This window comes from Lepisma saccharinum, chromosome 21, assembly GCF_977018435.1.
Source record: "Lepisma saccharinum chromosome 21, izLepSacc3.1, whole genome shotgun sequence".
In the NCBI taxonomy this organism is placed as follows: domain Eukaryota; kingdom Metazoa; phylum Arthropoda; class Insecta; order Zygentoma; family Lepismatidae; genus Lepisma; species Lepisma saccharinum.
In genome coordinates, this window is record NC_139249.1 from 55,088,776 (window position 1) to 55,108,626 (window position 19,851).

At 38.5% G+C, this 19,851-nt stretch overlaps 2 protein-coding genes across 8 annotated transcripts in view; both read left to right on the forward strand.

Moving 5' to 3' along the window:
* Positions 1-5,326, forward strand: part of slmb (beta-transducin repeat containing E3 ubiquitin protein ligase slmb) — a 120,046-nt gene extending 114,720 nt beyond the window's left edge. For all 4 annotated transcript variants that reach the window (XM_083142978.1, XM_083142980.1, XM_083142979.1 and 1 more), the window contains exon 12: positions 2,780-5,326. The gene's annotated coding sequence lies outside the window, so the exon portion shown is untranslated. The remainder of the gene's footprint in view (positions 1-2,779) is intronic.
* Positions 5,327-15,307: 9,981 nt separating this feature from the next.
* Positions 15,308-19,851, forward strand: part of Ranbp16 (Ran-binding protein 16) — a 176,387-nt gene continuing 171,843 nt past the window's right edge. For all 4 annotated transcript variants that reach the window (XM_083142982.1, XM_083142983.1, XM_083142984.1 and 1 more), the window contains exon 1: positions 15,308-15,415. In XM_083142982.1, the coding sequence (XP_082999108.1) occupies positions 15,401-15,415 (15 nt within the window). In that variant the 5' untranslated portion in view covers positions 15,308-15,400. The remainder of the gene's footprint in view (positions 15,416-19,851) is intronic.

The window sequence follows — 19,851 nt, forward strand, 5'->3', positions numbered from 1 at the left end:
GAGAATTTCCCAATGCCAGGAATTGACTTTGTGCGTCACTGATGCAGCCACATGGGGACAAGCATTGTCATGGAGAATGATGACCTCCTCCAGAGATTTAGTTGGACGTTTACAGCGCAGAGCAGCTTGTAGATGATCCAGTGTGGCACAATATGCAGCAGCATTTACAGTTGCTCCTTTACCCCAAAATCAGTAAGAATGACACACTGGCTGTCTCAGAAAATGGTAAGTATAACCTTTCCTGCAGAAGGGGTTGTCCTGAATTTTTTGGGTGGGGCGAGTGTGTGTTTCCATACCATACTTTGTCGCTTTTGTTCAGGGGTGTAATGAAAAACCCTCGATTTGTCCCCGGTAACAGTGCGGTCGAGGAATGCGTTTCCAACCCTATGGTACCGGAGCAAATGCTCAAGACTAGCACACTGTTCTGAGTGCATGAACAATTCTGGGCAGGCATTCCTCAGTGTACCACTTCCCTGTGACTGTCTTCTGCGTTTCCAGCACCATGCACTCCACAGCCTCCCTAGTGGTGAAGAACATGCACACCATTCTCTTTTTCACAGATCGTGATTTTCGCACTGACACTGGTGTGTCTTCGTCTTCAAATACCCAGACTTAGTTCTGGGCTTTAGTGGGCAGGTCATAGTAAAGCCAGGTTTCGTCACCTGTTACAATACTTTTAACATAGGGCGATGTCCCGTTTTCAAACTTCTTTAGCATTTTCCGGCACCATGAAACACGTCATAGAATCTGCTCGTCTGTTAAGGCATGGGGTGACCCAAAGGTAACAAACTTTTCTAACTTGAAGATGGTTGTGCAAAATGGCATGAATTGCAGATGCAGGAATATTCAAACACTGCTATATTTGGCGATATGTCACACGCCTGTCTACCAACAGCATCTTCCTGACAGCAGCGATGGTCTCCTTGGGACAGACGAGGCTGGGCGTCCCTCCCTTGGAGCATCTTCCAGGCTGAAATTTCCTTTTTTGAACTCCCGATACTACCTGAATATAGTCATACGATGAGGACAATCATCTCCTAGCACAGGTGCCATTTCTTCCAAGCACTGGTCAACACTTGAACCACGTTCAAAGTTGTACCGCAAAATTTCACGGTATTCTACCTCTTACTGCCACAGCTCAGTGGGAACTAGCAGGCAGAGCTCGTCCTGCCATCTACGGTGCAGGTTAGAACCTGTCTCAACACACATGAACTTGTGGCAACGTGCAACCATTGGTTGCATCACATTGCAAAACTTTTCCTAGCACCCTTCGTATGAGGCTGTCCAGAACGGGGTTCATCGAAGACATTTACATGCCCTGCTTTGAACTTTGCACACCAGTTACAGACATGTGTGAATGTCATGCATGTGTCACCATACACTGCACACAACTCACGATAGGTTTCAGGTGGTTTCTGTCCCTTTGACCACAGAAACCGAATCACACTCCGCAGCTCAACTGTGTCGAATGTCTCAAGCGTAGCTGCCATTTTGAAACAACTGCCTCGGCGTGCACAAGGTGCACACACATGCCATCTCATGGAAAGGTGGTGAAATACATTTACTTCCAAATTTATATTTCAGTTTTTGTGAATACATTTCTGTTTGGCTGTAAAACATTACTCAATTTGTTTTTGATATCCCCTTGTAGTTGACTCTGGTCTAAATGGACATATACTAACAACAAAGATGGAACTTGATGGAACAATAGACTCTTGTCCTCCAAGAGCTCTTGTGTTGAAGCTTAGCTTAGTGTTGTAGTAGATAATATAAATTGATACTTAGTTTGAATCTACATAAGTGTAGTACTTTTTGTGTCTCTAATTTGTTTCCGTTATTAACCTAATATACAGTGAAGCAATTTATTTGTAAATATATCAGTTTTCTTTGTCTTCTAGTATGCCAAATTGTCATAGGCAAATGTCTGCAATTTTTGTACAAAGTTCCTAAAAGGATCTATTTAGCTAGGAGATGACACTATTTATGATTTAAAGAAATTATCTAAACGTACATGAAAATGTCTCGATAAACTGTAGTTGGTCATCATGTATCTTGACAGGGTTCCCACTGACCCAAAAAAGTAAGAAAAAAATTGTAACATCATCCAAATACCTGGAAAAATTGGGAGAAATTAATTTAACTTTTTCCTCCCAACTAGTTTCATTATAGGGGGAATATTTCATACAAAAACGTTATTTTAGACAATTTATTATTATTGATTCATTCAATGAACATGCAAAGTTGAAGACAAAACACTTTTCTTAAAATGTTGAATTGTTATAGAATGGTCTGGAATGTTATTTAGATGTAACTGGAAGAGTTGAGGAACTTAGTTTTGCAAAATGAATGGAACCCTGATTGAAGGTTAAGATATGATGCAAATTTTACCCCATATAAATATGCCCTGTGAGCAGAAAATTGGTTATGAAACTAAAAGTGTAATGCAAGAAATCTACATACAGTTTTTCAAACAAAAATGATACACATGAGAAATCTTTGAAAGTGTGCAAGCAGTTACAACCATAAACAATAAGTAACTCCATGACTATATCAATGTAGGAATTATAAATAAATTGTAAGGAGGAAACATAAAAAATGTTCCATCCAGTGGTGTGTTCTGCTGTTGCTGAACATATCAACTAATAATATAACTAAAAAATATCATGCCTAGAACCTCAAATTTTGTGTGTAAAATGTCGCACACGTAATGCTGGAATGCCCCAGTACTATAAGGTATTTTCTTTTAACAAATATGTACTTACATTAGCATTTATTTCAGGCAGACCTACCAAGGGTGAAAGTTTAACATAAAGAAGCGAATTGCCGGCATGCAGCTAACAAGGTTGTGTGAAGAGGAGTTACATGCAAGTTCAGTCCAATTGTTCGTTTGGGACCTGGATGAGGATATGGAACAATGTTCCATTTGAAGACATGGGTTTTCTCCTTTTACCATTGTCCCCCCCCCCCCACTCCTTGTGAGACTTACCAAATTGTAAATACTGAAGATACGGAACTTTTTAAATAATTGCGTGCATATCTACAATGAATGCTGATTATTAGCTGTTTTTGGATCTATGTGCTGCTGTGCAGTTGACGGATAACCAGTGAGTGACTGAACCCATGCATTCCACAAGTCTGCGTTTCAGACCTAATTCTATGTTATTAGAATGCATGAATGTGTGTGTGTGTGTGCGTGCGTGCCTGTGTGTATTTGGGTATATATTCACTGCAATGGTCTAATTGAAGAGTGACCCATTTGAACATGTTTGTGGTGTTGGTAACTTCTAGTTATCAGGAGCACCAACTTCACTTTATATTGAAAAGACAGATTGTGTTGTTTAAGAATGATGCATTATTGTTATGATTAGTTCATTGATGACATTCATTCACACTCCATGGGGCGAATGTAATTGCTGTAGGTGATGAATTTCAATGTAGCAGACATAAGTCACTTTCCTTGTATACCTTACATTAAGAAAACCTTTTCCGTGTGCGTAGTGTTACTCCCTAATTTATGAAGAATCATGTTAAATGATTTGGATCTGTGTGTTGTAAGAAAATGTGATGAAAACCCAGATGCGAGGATGCGATTTTAGATTTTAATTCATCTGTCCACAAGAATGTATAAAATTACATCTTGATGGCTAAATGTCATACATGCCAATAACGATACCTATGAAGGGTTGTATTTCCAGACAAAAGGGCAGAAAACAAGCAAGGTTTGATGGTCAACTGAAAATGTTGTTATCGTATGAAATGCGAAACCCATGTTTTTCCTAGTATACAGAATCTCTTGGCGATTTGTGTTGCATTTATGATACATATTAAATTGAAACTGAACTCTTTAATTTGTAAATGTGTGAAAGGGTAAGTTCTATATGGAAAGCAGTTGTGATCTCATGGTAGATTTTTGTTTTATAGATACTTTGTTCAGTCATGTCTATAATGTTTAAACCTATGTACATAGATGTCTTGCACATGAAAAGTTTATTATGTTTCTTGAAGGTACAAGATGTTGAACTTTTGTTGGCTCTTTTAATGGTAATCACTTCATGACAAAAATACAATGGTTTTAGGTTTTTATTGTTATTAGCAACTGGTTGATTCCAGTTTGTGACAATAACATCTCGCTTGAGATTATTGAGATATATTTGTATAAAAAAAATTACTTTTCCTATGTTGACTTTGTTCAAAGAGTGTTGGGATTGTGCAAATAACGGCAAAGGTAACTGCTTGGAAAGTGTAATTTTATTTAAAAAGTAAGTTTTTTTTTATAAATGCTTGGAAGGCATTTGCAGGTAATGTAATTTGGATTACTAAGTGAGGATCATCATTGATTTTTTTTAATTGTGCAATGTTTAGGTATAACATTCTGTTTATAGCTAACTTCACTAGCAACAGTGTAGTTAGTGCAATACTTGTATGTAACACAACCATCTCCATGGTGTTTCCAAAGTAATTTACGAAAAGTAAAGTCCCATGTTAGTTCTCCATGTGGTTTGTCACATTTAAAATGCAATGACTTGCAACAATCCAGTAAATATACCATAGATCTACTCAGCACAATGCTTTTTTTTTAATTAGATTTTTCTGATTACAAATAATGGTGAGAGTCAATACAAGAATTGAACAAAAAGACTGGTAAGTGTGTGTGTGGTCTGACATTAGTGAATACATTAATTTAAGCCATATTTTTTTGGTCTGCAAGGCATAACAACGACAGTGTGAATGAATGAATGTAAATTTTAATGATAATGAAATTTTCATAGGTGCAGTATTGTGTTTTTTTTTTGTTAAGAATTAATTTGTGCTTGTCGATAGTTTATCTGGGCACTTTCTGTAAAAGTCCTCTGTAGGATAAGAGAGTGCATTACCTATCTCTTGGCTTCATTCCTCTAGTTATATTGTGACGTTAGTGGATTCAATAGTGCTTAACCAAAAGAAAACATTTCAAGAATATTTATTAGACAATTTTTAAAAAGTAAAAAGTAACAAATTTCTGAATTTTCTTGCCTCGTCTTTAATCCTTGCTTTAATGTGAACTACTCTCTTAGACAACATTATTGCTTCAGCTGTCCAGAAAACACCTAGCATAGTAAAGTCCTCAGGAAGAGATTTACTTTTTATATATATACGTATATGCATAATTCTCTGTATAGACCTGTCTTTTGCTATGGCCATCTGCAGTACTGTTTAGCTGGGTTGTGTAACTGAACATTTTTCTTGATTTCTTGGCAGAAACTTAAATACATGTACAGAAAATTATTTGAAAATGGCACCCCCTTAGTACAGACATGAAAATAATAAGAGCTTCTGTAAAACTGAATATAGATGTTTCTTTTAAGACAATATAAACCACCAGTGAACTGGAAAAGTACATTCACTTAGAGGCATTGTGTTGAAGCATGACAAATGAAGGATATGATAAAAGATTATTGCAATAACCTGCGTTAAGACTGTTTTAATATTATAGTTGTATTCAAACAAAAAATATTTATGATTATTTAGTGTTCTTCATTGTTTTCAACTCGTGACCTATAAAAGAGTGCACTTTTCCAAAATATATTTAAAATTGTAATCACGTGAATTATATATAAGTTGTGCTGATTTTGTTACATTCTTCCCATAATTGCTGCCTTGCTACCATATTTGAAATTTGGGAAATATTGCTATGGCTGAGTGAATACAATTCTTTGGCAAATATTGGTGAGAATGTAACATTTAATTCCACATTCAAAATCTCATACTAAAAATATACCGGGAAAATGAATATCAGAGTAAAAGTTATTTTTGTACACAGAAATAGAGAGACTTTTCATATACTGAATAATAGTGGAAGGTGTGCAAAAGCTTCGAGGGCGCTGTGGTAAAGGCAGCGCTGCTAATCTATATAAATAACACTGACCAGGATAGGTTTATATGGCAAAAGGTATAACTTTGTTATCTTCCCACAAATGAGCAGACAATCGAAGGGGTGGGGCTGTCAGCAAAAACCAAGCACATTGGTGAACCATCCACCCCTGTTGCCAAAGCTTGCCTCACCTCTGTTGAAAAAGTCAATGGCGTCGGCATGTTTTGACTTTCTCGGCCTTATTGGTGGCGTGTGATGTAAAAGGTTTGTACGTTGTGGTGTCGGTGTTTGTAGTGTGTCCAGGCAGTTTTCAGCATAGAAGTGGTCATTCCACGACTAACCTATCCCTCATGATCATGCAACTCGATATTTAAGTCACAGTGCTGGGCATACAGACATCAGTGACAACTAACAATCCCATCTCATTTCTGATACTTTCATTACATAGAATCGCTTATTCGGTCAAAAGACATAAACAAAGAACTTACCTTTGGAATGCATAATGACAACCTACTGAGACTTTCCTTTCCTCCCAGAACCTCCTGGCAAGAGTGTGATAACAAAATATATAATTCCAGGAACAAAGCACACAATCCTCACAAGTATTGCAGCCCAGCATGAGGCGCGCACACACACAAATTTCATTTATAGGTCGTTACTGAAAGTATCTCATGCCTCACCATACATTGTAATAATTTGCTATGATCTCTGATGTAAAATAATATATGGTAAGTTTAAGTGGTTTTTATTTTATTTTTCATGTGATGAAAGAAAGTTCTGGGAAACCAGGAAGAAACAAAGCAAGTAAAATAAAATAAAAAACAGTTAAAATTACCACATATTATTTTGCATGTATTAAAGTGGTTATGCGAACCTTTAAAAGAAGAACCTAGATATGATATCTGAAAAATAAATATCATTAATGGTGAAAATTGTAAATACATTTGACATTTTATTTTAAACTCTCTCTGTGTGTGTGTGTGTGTGTGTGTGTGTGTGTGTGTGTGTGTGTGTGTGAGAGAGAGAGAGAGAGAGAGAGAGAGAGAGAGAGGGAGGGAGACGGAGACAGACCGTAGTTGCGGGTGTGCAAGATTCACTTTTTCCCTTTACAGTACTCAGTTTTTTATTACCTTCATTTTTGGAAATCCAGAGTTAGACAATTTCATTCTTGCTTCCTTGCGGTGTGTGAGAGTATTCCAGTCATGTAGGGTTAATACACATGGATGTGCATACACTATCAACGATGATGACAGCCGTATTTGTTTAAATATTTCAATTGTTGTGAACTATTTTTAAGTGTGTTGGCAAGTTATGGCTCAAAAACGTCTGCATTGTTATAAGAGTAGCATACAAACTACGTGTGATTGTGTATCTTAAAGAACGTGAGAACACGACTGCAAAGAGGTATTTCAGGTCACCCACAAGTGAGAAAATGATGATAACTTGAATTTTATTTATCTGTCTGCATCTGCAAATACATGACTATGAAGGTTGGAAAATGAATCCTTAAAGAGAAGAAAGAAAAAAAAATTAAAAAATGTAATTTCAATCTGAGTAATTTACATTATTATAAAGACTCCTCCGGAAGATAAGTAAAACTACTATTTTGATCAATTTTGATTTTGTTCCTTCACCATTTTGTTACAAATATTAATAATTTTAAATATAAAATAAACAAAAGAAAAGTTGTTTTTTTGTATCCTTCAAGTGTTCAAAACCGGTATTTGAATTTTTTCGGACTTGCATTTGAAACTTGCATCTGGTGATTTTAGTGTTTTCACATGTCTGAAAATCTCTGCAACTTCTGTTCTGTAATACCAAATGTAATTATTCAAAAACAGTTTTCTTCAGAAATAAGTGCACTTTTGTTTATAACAATTTTTCCCCCTCAGTTCCATGCTATGCTACAATGAATCCAATACAATAGGGGTTGGACAAAATAATATGAACACCCGATTAGATGAGCCCCATTTTCGGAGTTGACTGCACTGGCACACACGGAATGCATTTTTTGTTTTCTTCGTGTCCTATGATCCCTCTGCTAGAGGTATGAGCCACCAGTAAGCCTGTGAACCGCTTCATGTTGTGTTGCGCTACCATTATGTCTGACCTTACAGACTTCAAATGAGGGCAAATTGTTGGTGCATCCGTAACTATGGTCGGAAAGTTAGAAGGGGTATCATGAGCTACTGTATCTACCATCATGACAGTGTCAACGAAAACAGTGTGCCGAGAACTTCATAAACAGAATATCCATGGCAGAGCCGCTATTGCCAAACCTCTTGTAATGCAGGACAATGTCAAATGGAGAAGTCAGTTGTGTCAGAAGCACAAAACCTAGACTACCGACCAATGGAAACATAGAACATGCCATGTGGTCAGACGAATCAACCTTCAAACTATTTCCCACCAGTGGACGTGTTTACCTATGGTGAACACGGCCAAAGCATATAATCCAGACTGTCTGGTGCCAACAGTGAAACATGGTGGCGGTCAGACTGAAAGGAAGGGTAACTGCCAAGGTGTATGGAGGCATTTTAGGTGACTATGTTCATCCAATGGCGCAGGCATTCTTTCCAACAGGGGATACCATCTTCCAGGATGATAATGCCCCCATTCATACACCTGGCACTGTCCAAGATTGGTTTGATGAGCTTGATGACACACTTACACATCTTCCCTGGCCTGCACAATCACCTGATTTGTACATTATTATGCCATTGTGCTCGGTATTGGAAACCAGAGTACAGGTCCGTTTCCCTCCACCAGACAATCTCAAGGAATTGGAGCAGTTTCTTGTTGAGGAATGGTATAGCATCCCAACGACTACCATCCAGGATTTGTATGCATCCATTCCCAGGAAAATTGAGTGTTCTCAAAGTGAAAGGTGGTCCCACCCCATATTAGGTGGGTGTTCATATTATTTTGTCCAACCCCTGTAGATGTGTTTTCATAATTTTTCATTTTTGAGAGAACAAAATGATCATGAAGGGGGTAAAACACCTTTACCATATTTCTTGTTTACTGTGCAATGCCAACTATGTCCAAAAATTGTTAAGCATATGCGGTACCTGGCACCCTCTTTTTGTCTGTAAGCTCCCAAAAATTAAACATTTTGAAAAATTAAAGGTATGACACTCTGCAATCCAAATGGAGGACAGGAAAAATCTTAAATTTGCACCAGTGAGACTTCAACATAATATTAAAATGTGGTGAAGGTGTTTTTCCGAATAAGAAAGACGTTTAAGATTAATTTTAGTCAAAATTTGGCCCTTTCTGTTTTTCTTTGTGTTTGTCCTGTGATATGCTCATCACAAGCATGTGGATTGTTTATATGTGAATGGTTTTGTGTTAAAAACACATCTCTCAGGGATATTTCAGACTGAAGTAACAAGCGACACTTGACTGGTGGCAGCAATTATTCGCAGGGAAGTGAATCTACACAGGCCTCTTCAGTCTGCAAGCAAACATTTGCAGCGAATGTGTGAGCAACAGACCAAGGCACACCATTGAGAAATGGACCACTCTAGCATCTCATGTACCTTGTGTTGCTTGAGACCAAAGTGACATGAGACATGCTGCTTTGGAACGAGCCAATCAGCAGCATTGTTTCACATCACAACAGCATAGCAGGCTGCCCAAGTCTGTGTTTGATTGATGAAATCTGCAATCTGCACATGTCTCTTCGGTGTGAATTCTCCCATATGGAGATTTCAGACCAAAGAGAGAACAGACGACAAGTGACAGTGGGGTTTCACACCAAAGGGACAAGGACATGGGGGACAAGCAAGCATTCACCATGCAATGTGTAACCAATGGACTGAGATGACACGATGCACTGTATTGAAAACTACCCAGTCTGAGCAACAAGTGACATGCGTCTCTTGGAAACCAAACTTCAGAATAAATAATACCTTCCGAACTGAAGTGACACTACAAGCTGCATGTGATGCTGGTTTGGACTGGACCATTTTTTCAATGCAGTGCATTGTGTCACCTCGGTCTGTTGTTCGTGCATGCATGGGGAATAGTTTTTTTTAGATTGAAAGGTCCCGTGTTCTTTTTCACCTGCTACTCCAGTCTGAAAGCTCTGTTACTATTTGAAGTAAATTCATGCACAAAAAGTGTATTATCGGAAGTTTTCCCCAAATTTGTCAAAGTTGATGATGCACTTATTTTACCAGCATTTGTATCAATCATTATTTCTGCAGATTTTTTTTAGCTGGGCTCCACTTCAGCATACGTTACAATAATATAGGGTGATCCATAAAGAATGCCGGATTTGAAGTTGCTATAAATGAAATTTATTTTTGAGAGAAAAGCACAAAACACATACCATTCTCTTCAGGAGATATTAAGGTTTAAACATGGAAAACAATATCAGACATATGACCCCCCCCCCCCACTAGCCCTACACACAATCACTCTGTCCATGAAATTCACCATGACCTGATCACACATTTCCCCATCAAGTGTGTTGAGGACACGTCAAATTTCTTGCTTAAGTTCCAACAAATTTCGGGGTTTGTTCTGGTAAACTTGTGACTTGGTGTACCCCCACAAGAAAAAGTCGCATGGTATTAAGTCGCAAGATCGAGGTGGGAAGGTTTGGTCTCGCAACGGATTATTCTGTCCGGGAACTTCTCACGCAGCAGATTGATTGTTTCTCCTGAAGTGTGGCAAGTTGGAACCATGCATTTTCAATGTTCATTTGATCCAAACAAGGCCAAAGAAAATCAGTTAGTATTGCACGGTAACGAATTCCATTCACTGTCAGAGCATTTCCTTCTTAGTCTTCAAAAAAGTAAGGGTCGATCAAACCTCCACTCCAAACCCCACACCAAACCGTAACTCTCTGAGGATGCATTTCCTTTTCCTCAATCACACTTGGGTTCTCAGATCCCCATATTCGACAATTCTGCTTGTTTACAAACCTGTTTAAATGAAAATGATGCACTTTGCGAAATCCTCGTTCTCTCGTTCCCTTTCAAGGATCCAGTCAACAAATTGCAGTCGTTTTCCATGATCTGCTGGTTTCAGTTCCTGCGTTAACTGCACTTTGTATGCTTGCAAGTGCAGATCTTTCGTCAAGATTCTTTGCATTGTTGTTGGCACCATATGCAGTTCTTGAGCACGACGGCAATACGATTTTGCAGGACTCGCAGCAACAGAATCACTCACGACAGCAACGTTTGCTTCACTCCGGCGACTTCGAGGGCATCCAGGCCTTTTGATGTCTTGTGTTGATCCAGTTTCTTCAAATTTCTTGATCAACCTACAAACAGTTTATTCGTTCGGTGCATGAAGATGACCAAGTATCGGAGTTTCCGAATAGTAACCGCAAAACATTCTTGTGCGTTTTGACGATCAAAACTCGTTGTTCCTTACTGTACCTTTCCATGGCATTAACAACACACACAAACAGTAGAACAACTGAAATGCTTCTCAACACAAAACCTCAATGATAACTGATAACAACAATCGAACAAACAATGCTGCCAACCAAACAAAAAAAATATGGCATCCTTTTCAAATCTGGCGTTCTTTATGGATCACCCTTATTACCAGTTTTATAGCATTCTAATTCCTCCACTTTTCTATTTACAAAATAATTCTAACCATTTAAACTTTTGTATGCTTTTGAGTTCATCATGCGTGTATGTTGGCTAAGATGAATCTGTGATGCTTAATTACACACAGGCATTTGCAAATTTAGCAGGAGAGGCATGTGCCCTTCCCAAAGTATTAAAAACAATATATTACAATGATTAAAAAAGGTTCGAGCAGTCCTTTTCCATGTGGTAAAAATAAAATGAAGTGTACAAAAAATACAGTAATTGGGGTTAGATTTACTAAACACTTAAATATGTTGACACTGGATATAGAACCTGAAACTTATTGGTTACAGAACAATAACATTAACTGATGGACACTGACACAAAGTGAGAGCATTCTAAGTCAAATATTTTCCATGTTTGTGACAGGTCCATCTGAGGAAATTAATAATGAAGCTTAACGCATTATTTCTGTAATCACTGTTAATATAAATAATGTAGAATTATACTGTTTCACAAAATGAAGTAAAGCTATCAAATGATCCTTGGTTAGTTTCCTGGTAGAGGTATGTTGCACAGTGGTTTGGATTCCACTTTGAAGGTCCCGATTACTTTTTCTGACCACAAATTTGACCTAATACAAACGTTTGTAATAGTCTTGATGTGAATATCGTACACACACAGGCTGATTTTAATATGTCGAAAAATCTACATTATAGAAGTGGATTCAAATGTGTGGAACCACCCATATAATTTCTAGATAACACCGCAAACGCCGACCGCAGTGCATGTGAATCTGGTCAGGTGTAATGGTGTCATGCACAAGAATAATACGTTCCTGCAACTGTCGCATGTATTTTACCAGAGTTGCATAAACCTGATATTTTACATAATACAAGGTAACCAAAAAAGTTTTTGACGTCCCATTAATCATGCGCTCACAGAGAGGAAACGAAATGACGCACGTGCCTGCCAAGTGATCGGGAGTTAGACTGAACATAGACTGTCAGTAATACAGGCACGTTGCGTGCACACAGCAGTCATAGCTCGTCCAGTGTCTAAGAGAAATGGAGGTATCGAAGCATCTTGTTCTCATGTGTTTGTTGTAGTGGGCCTGTCAGCTGCCACATCAAGTCGTCGCATTTGCCAGGCTTGCAGAAAGGTTCCATGTTTCCGCTGAAACAGTCAGACTGCACCTGCATGGGATAGGGAAGTCATACAAGTTAAGCAAGTGAGTACCCCACACATTGTCAGCAGCCAACAAGGAACAGCGAGTGACAGCCTGTTTGTCCTTGCTCACTCGGCACCTGAACACACCCATATTTGATCGCTTGCTCACTGATGACGAAAATTGGGTCCTCTATGGCACTCCCAAGTGTACCAGACATTGGTTGTTGCCACGTGACCCTGTTCCTCACACCTCAAGACCACCTCTTCACCCACGAAAGGTTATGCTCTCTGTATGGTGGAATTGTCGGCAAGTGGTGCATTACGAGCTCCTTCCACCTGGTCAGACCATCACCGCTGACCTCTACTCTCAGCAGTTGCAAAGGGTGCACTGTGCATTGCGGCAGAAGGAGCCGGCATTAGTGAATCGTAAGGGTGTGCTGTTCCTGCACGACAATGCCAAGCCACATGTGGCAAAGATAACCCAGGAGACCCTTCAGCAACTTGGCTGGGAGACACTGTGCCATCCACCATATTCACCGGACCTTACACCAACAGATTACCACCTGTTTCATTCCCTCGACAACCACCTCTGTGGGAGATCCTTCGCAAATGAGAGAGACCTGCGGAACGCACTCATGGACTTCTTTGTATCTAAGCCCGCAAAGTTTTATCACCAGGGTATTGTGCAGCTGCAGGAACGTTGGCAAAAGGTGTTGGATGCTGATGGAGATTACTTCGAAACCTAAAGGTATGTACCGTCCACTGTATTGCTCTTTGTTTATCACTGCTCTAGAACGGCAAGAACTTTTTTGGTTACCTTGTAATAATAATGGAGTTCAATCCTGTTAGCAGGCTGGTCAACGACCTTGGCCCTACCACCCAATCCAAGGACCAAGAAATTGGTGACTCAGGTGCAGCTTAATTAGTAGGCATACTATCCTACTGGAAGAATTTGGGAGAGCCACTTTGCATTGCATCCTATCTGATTTAATCCAATGTTGACTGATTCCAGCACCACATAAACCAGTGTCATTGCACTTTTCTTTGAACAATGGCACCTTGTTGCATTGCCTACAAGGAACAAAACATTGAGGAGTATACATTATCTTTAACATGGAATGTGTGGTACCGTAACCCCACATCCCCCTAAATGTACCTTCATGACATGATACTATATGCACAGGAAACTTTCCTTTTATCCCTATTCCCATTTGAAAAAAATAAGTTGATTACAAGATGGCAGACTGGATGTGTCGTGTCACCATCAAGGATGCAGTATTTGAACCGCATATGGTTCCTTCCATTCATGTACAGTGGGATCCATGAGTAATACCGCGCAAATTGTCCATCACCATGTTCGTGCACCTTATTTGACTCAATAAGAGCTTCAAGAATTAAAAGAACACTCGAAACAAGCTGTTGACAACTTCTGCACCAGCATACATAAAAATCCATCGCTTAAAAACACACAGAATTCAAGAGAAAAAATGAATGAAAATAGTCATGGACAATTTGCACGGTAATACTCATGGATCCCACTGTACAGTGATATCTAGAAATTATATGGGTGGTTCCACATTTTTTAATCTCATCTTACAGGGGTCCCCCTCCATTTTTTGCTACTTTGGCCCCCGCACTATGCTAAACGTGGCTAATCCTTATCAAGTTTTGGCACCTTGCATGGACGTCCGCAGGATTTTTTCCAGGGAGGGGCAAGGAAGGTATTTTTTTCCAGGGGGGGCAAACAAGGCACATTTTCTCCAAAAATATTGTTGTTCCCTAAAAAACATTGCTTAAATTCGAATTTATGGTGTTCATGCAATAATTAACACATATTATTGTGGCTAAAATGAAATTATATGTGTGAAATACATAATTTTTGGTTGACTTTCATTTTCCAGGGGGGGCCACGGCCCCCCTTCCGGACGCCCATGGCACCTTGCCACCGCAGTTTTGGAACCCAATCGCCGTCACTGCCATCATATGCTTGCAGCGTCCCCCTCTCAGAAAAAAAAAATCCACCTATGCACACAGGATAAAATATGTTTTTCGAGGGCTGATAGAGTTGAAACTGGGCCAAAGTAGCAAAAATTAATTAACTAAAGTCTCTCTTGTCGTCCTCTACTGGCTGCCAAATTTGATGGTTCACGGGGAATTCTGGGTGTTTAAAAGGGGGGGGGGTAAGAAAATGGCAATGCAATATTAATAATAAAGTTTGTTTTAGGGTAGGATTTTACGAGGAATTGAAGGTGTATACATGTTCACTTTTCAAACTGTAAGGGCCTCGCGTTTCCAAACGACAGCTCTGGACAATTTGCCTACTTTTATATTTGCTGTTGACTGTACTCTGTACTCTCTTCAAATTACAAACAGGGTGTGTAGCCGGTAATAGATGTTCGTAATGATAATTGTCGACCTTTAACTTTTAACATAAAATACACATACAATTTCCCAGTTTTCGAGGTTAAAATTTATTTTTGAGAATGAGAAACACAATTTTCTCTTACAGTAAGGCTTTCAGCTGAAAATCCTGCGGTACATACTTGTGGTGATGTTTGTTATTGGACACGAAGTTCATGCGCGCATTGAAGAGTTCGTAGTATATTTACTTTTAAGTTCAAAAACACGAGAAACGTATGCTGGATATTTTCGTTTTCCGTAAATCAAAAAGAAGGAATATTAAAGCTTGCTTTTCATTGTTGAGCTAATCACACACTTGCATGTGGCCAAATTTAATTCTAGCAAATAAGTGCTATTTTCATGCTAGCTTTCACGCGTGGTAGGCAGAGGACGCGCACGTCGCATGAAATGCTAAGCAGCGAAAATGGCGGATGAACAGGTGAGAGCCCAAACAAAGGACGAAACTTTATGTAGTTTTATGTTATTAGCAATGAAACATGTTCAGTTTCATACATTTTGATGTTCTCTATATAAGAGATAATACAGTTAGGGTGTTATGCGAGGAACGTAATTCATTTGTCATTTTTCATCTTTGTCAACATTCAACGTCAGGGCAATGCTGTTTTTGTATTGTTCGGGAGGCAATGTTGGGATAATGTCCCAAGAAGAAAAAAATTACAAAGAAGTTTTTTCTTATAGTTAATTAAAATACAGTAAAACCTATTTACGATATGCATGTTTTGTAATGAACCAGCATTTCTGTTAGAAAGCTATACATAGCCAATAAAATCAAGATAACGTACACATGATTACAATAAAAGTTTGTTCGGTGCCCGTTTTTATTCGTTCTTTCAATAGTTAGATTGATCAGAAATTTCTACCTAGTTGGCATTTATAGTCGTCTTCGCAAACCATGGAAATATTACGCATTTGTCAAAATATATATCAAGAATGAAACAAGTATTATCAACCTGTTTCTGTTTAGAAAACGAACATGCTGGTGGTAATATTTACGTTACATTGAAATTGCCAGTGTTTCGTTGAATTGTAATACCAGAAATACACGAGAAAATATACTAGAAAAAACTGTGATTTTGTACAGATGTGTGGTACATTTACATTTAGGTATGACTGAAGATGACCGGACCCCTCTCAGATTTCCTTCATATTTGGCATACTTACTAATTGAGGCCTGCTAATGACTAATCTGAAGTTAAATTTGTCAAAAACATCTAGAAATTGCAAAATAATTGCCAACCATTGATGCTAGCCTCATGAACCATTGACGTGTGTTTAGGTTAGTTTGAGTTATGTTAGGCAAACATAGTTAAAATTTCGTGTCTTGGTAGTATCAGGATCTAAAAATTGCGAACCATTGACACTAGCCCCACGAACCATTGACGTGTGGTTAGGTTAGGCAAACATAGTTAAAATTTGGTGTCGTGGTAGTATCGGGAATATATATATTTGCTTGTGAAACAAAAAAAATTGTGAAAATCGACTTTCCATTCCGAAAACTAATGCCTTATTTAAGCTTATTTTGCAATTTCTAGACGTTTCCAACAACTTTTAACTTAGATTCGTGATTAGGATGCCACAATTAATGAGTATGCCAAATATGAAGAAAATCGTAGAGGGGTTAGGTCATCTTCAGTCGTTCCATTCCATTCAGTTTAGAGTGTATTATTTTCATGTACCCTTGATAGCCCCATCTGGTTCGCTGCACTTTTTGACTGTGTGCACCGAAGCATCTAGTTCGTTGATTTGGAGTCAAGTAGTGTATTTGGTGTCTGCATCGTTTGCACTACATTCTGGGTCGGTGTATGTGTGGTGTATTAAAGCAGCAGACGGGCATTTGTTGAATCTTCTGAACTTGAACACCGCTTTCCGTCTACTTGGTTGAATATCATTTCCTTGCACCACCCTGACACTGGAATACGCCTGCACTACACAGAGTGTCAAAAAGTGCAGGGAACTAGACAGGGCTAATATATCTTTGCATATGAAAGGCAATTATTCATTTGTAAGAACATTTCCATGAACTGAAGATCAAAGTAAACAAACCAAGAACATAACTGACGAAGTAGTTATTTACACACACACACACACATTCACTCACGTTTTAAATGTTTTAGAGGAAAATAGAAGTGGTTCTTGTATGATCAAAGTGAACCATTAAATCATTGTTGAAACGGCGAAGATATTTATGGTGATTTCAATTACAGAAATAATTGTGGAAATATCTGGTCTTCTAGTGGAAACTGGACTTTACTGTACTATTAATGGATAGCTGTTTAGTGTTAAATAACATTGTCTTCACACATATCCAAGGAGAGAAAACTTAAAAATCAATTCAACCAAAACTAACTGGTATAACATTCTCTAGATCATCACACATGTGGTACTTGAACTGTAAAAATTAGGAGGATATTGGACACTTAAACTTACTGCTGCATGTGGCAAATATGAATACACCATTTTGTTTACATAATTGCTATGGGTTAATAATCGGGAGTAAAAATAAATGAAGCATCTTATCTTCAATGAGCCTACTATCGATGTTACTAAGAACAACAGCTGGAATGTAAACTAGCTTAGTTGCACTGAGCATCTAAGACGTTTTTTTTCTTCAAAGCTGAAATCCTTTTTACATCTAAGTTTTATTTGCTATGACTAAATCTTAGAAAATAGAGACTGTTATTTTTTAATGGAAAGATATTGATATTCTGTGCATAGTCATTGTTTCAGCTTGCAGAAAATGCTAATTATTGGGATTTGCTCTACTTGGTGTTACCACAAATACTGTCACAACTTTGGAAGGTGGCACCTTGCTTGTTGTTCAACAACTTCCCCAGTGAGAATGAAGATGCGAGTCATTGCTAGTTGAACCACTGAAGTGAATGAAGTGTGTTTAGCTTCTATGATGGAATCAGGCAATTACAGAAACTGTGGCTATTATAGCAGTCCGTATGGTAGGGAAATGAGCAGGCAAAATTTTCAAGACCCTCTAGAAGCTTGGAATGTTCAAGAGGTTTGTGTATAGTTGTATGTAGTGTTTCATTTACACTAGAACAGTGAATAACGGGCCTAAGCAGGGACCACCATGCACCGTGAGGACTGTGCAACTGGTGAAATCTGTGGCATCCTGCATTCACAGAAATCCTGTATGGAAGCAATCAGTGATGAACGGAACATTTCCAAAATGACCATGTCTCATGTGTTACGAAGTGACCTTGGACTGAAAGCTGACAAATGACATAGCAGACCACTTTCTCAAAACTGAATTAAAGCATCATATGGTAATAAAAACAAAGCACCTACCATGGCATTATGCAGACAATGGGCATAGAAGAATTCTGCTCACTGATGAAAAAGTGTTTACTGTTAAGGAGGCTTTCAACTTCAAAACAACAGGGTGTGTGTGAAGGCTCCAAGAGTCTGTCATGCTGCTTCAATCATGGAGTGCTAGGGGTGAGTTATAATGGCACCACTGAACTCCATTTCTGTGAGGAAGATGTGAAAACATTAGCCCGAGTGTACCAGGAGACAGTCCTGAAGATAATGGTCAAGGATCTTGGCAACACTCTCTTTCATGGTCAGGAGTGGAGCTTTCAGCAGGATTCTTCATTTACCTCTCAGCTTGGCAGTCCAGCTAATTGTGGTCTGTGCTTCAAGACATGGCTTACAAGAAGAGTATACAGTATACAGTATAGCCAGTTTGAAGCATTCTCTTGAGAGTACATTGGCTAATACAATTAGGCCACTACCTTAATTTATCCAAGAATGGATTAATACCAAAGCTGCCAAGGCTGGCAATATATAATACTAGCGATCATTATCATCCTGAAACCTGTTAAATGATACTACATAAACCATGTATTACTTTATAATAAGGTGCATCTGTGAACTAAAAACAGATTGCCCGTAACTTACATCAACTACACAAATAATTGTAATTGTAATGAGTGTATGTAACTGCAGTGTTTATGCATCCACTCCCAATTTTAATCACCAAAATCCTTCAAGTGAACTGTTTTTACTGTTTGAAAAAGATAGCACAACTGTGTGTAACTTATTCTGTCTTTTTACTTACCAAGAGAAATACAAGAATTTTGACAAAGGTACATTAATGAGAGAAACAAATATGATTTTGGTACAAACGGTGACAGTTGAGTCCCATATTAACATTTATTATATTAAACTCTTGATTCAAAAGTGTAAAACCACCAATAAAATTATTTTAGCAAGTTGCACAGGAGGATATGGAAGGCATGACCAATAATGGAAATGAGTGTTCAAGTAAGTTTGAAGTTCAGAGAAAGTAATTTGTACATTTTAAAGATTCAGGGAGTAATAATTTTTGAGGAACTAGGTTGTGAAAAGTTGGTTGTGTACGTGTGCAAAGGGGATTTCTGGAATGTCTCATTCTTCACCATGACATGACAATGCCTGGCCTCTCACATCTTCGATGTGACAGCCAAAATGCACTGGAGCATTTTGTCCCATGCCCTTGCAGTCCAGACTTAGCCCTTAGTGGTTATCATTTGTTTGAGCCCTTACAGAGCATCTGAGAGGGAAGAAATTAAAGACAGATGAAGCATTGAAAAAACTGTCCTACAGTAGCTACAATTGAAACCCAGTTTCTTTTTATGTCAAAGGAAGCAGGGAAGTTCCACAACAATGAAAAATGACATAGTTGGGAGCTTGTAGGACTTTCCAACCTTGAATGAGTCTTATATTATGTTTGGGTTACACTAGCCATGGCGCAAGATGAAGGGAAATGAGTGATAGTACAAAAATAAGTTTTCCGGTTCCATGGTTGGGAGAGGAATATCCTTACTGGTGACAAATAGGGACAAGATGATAACTAGTTAT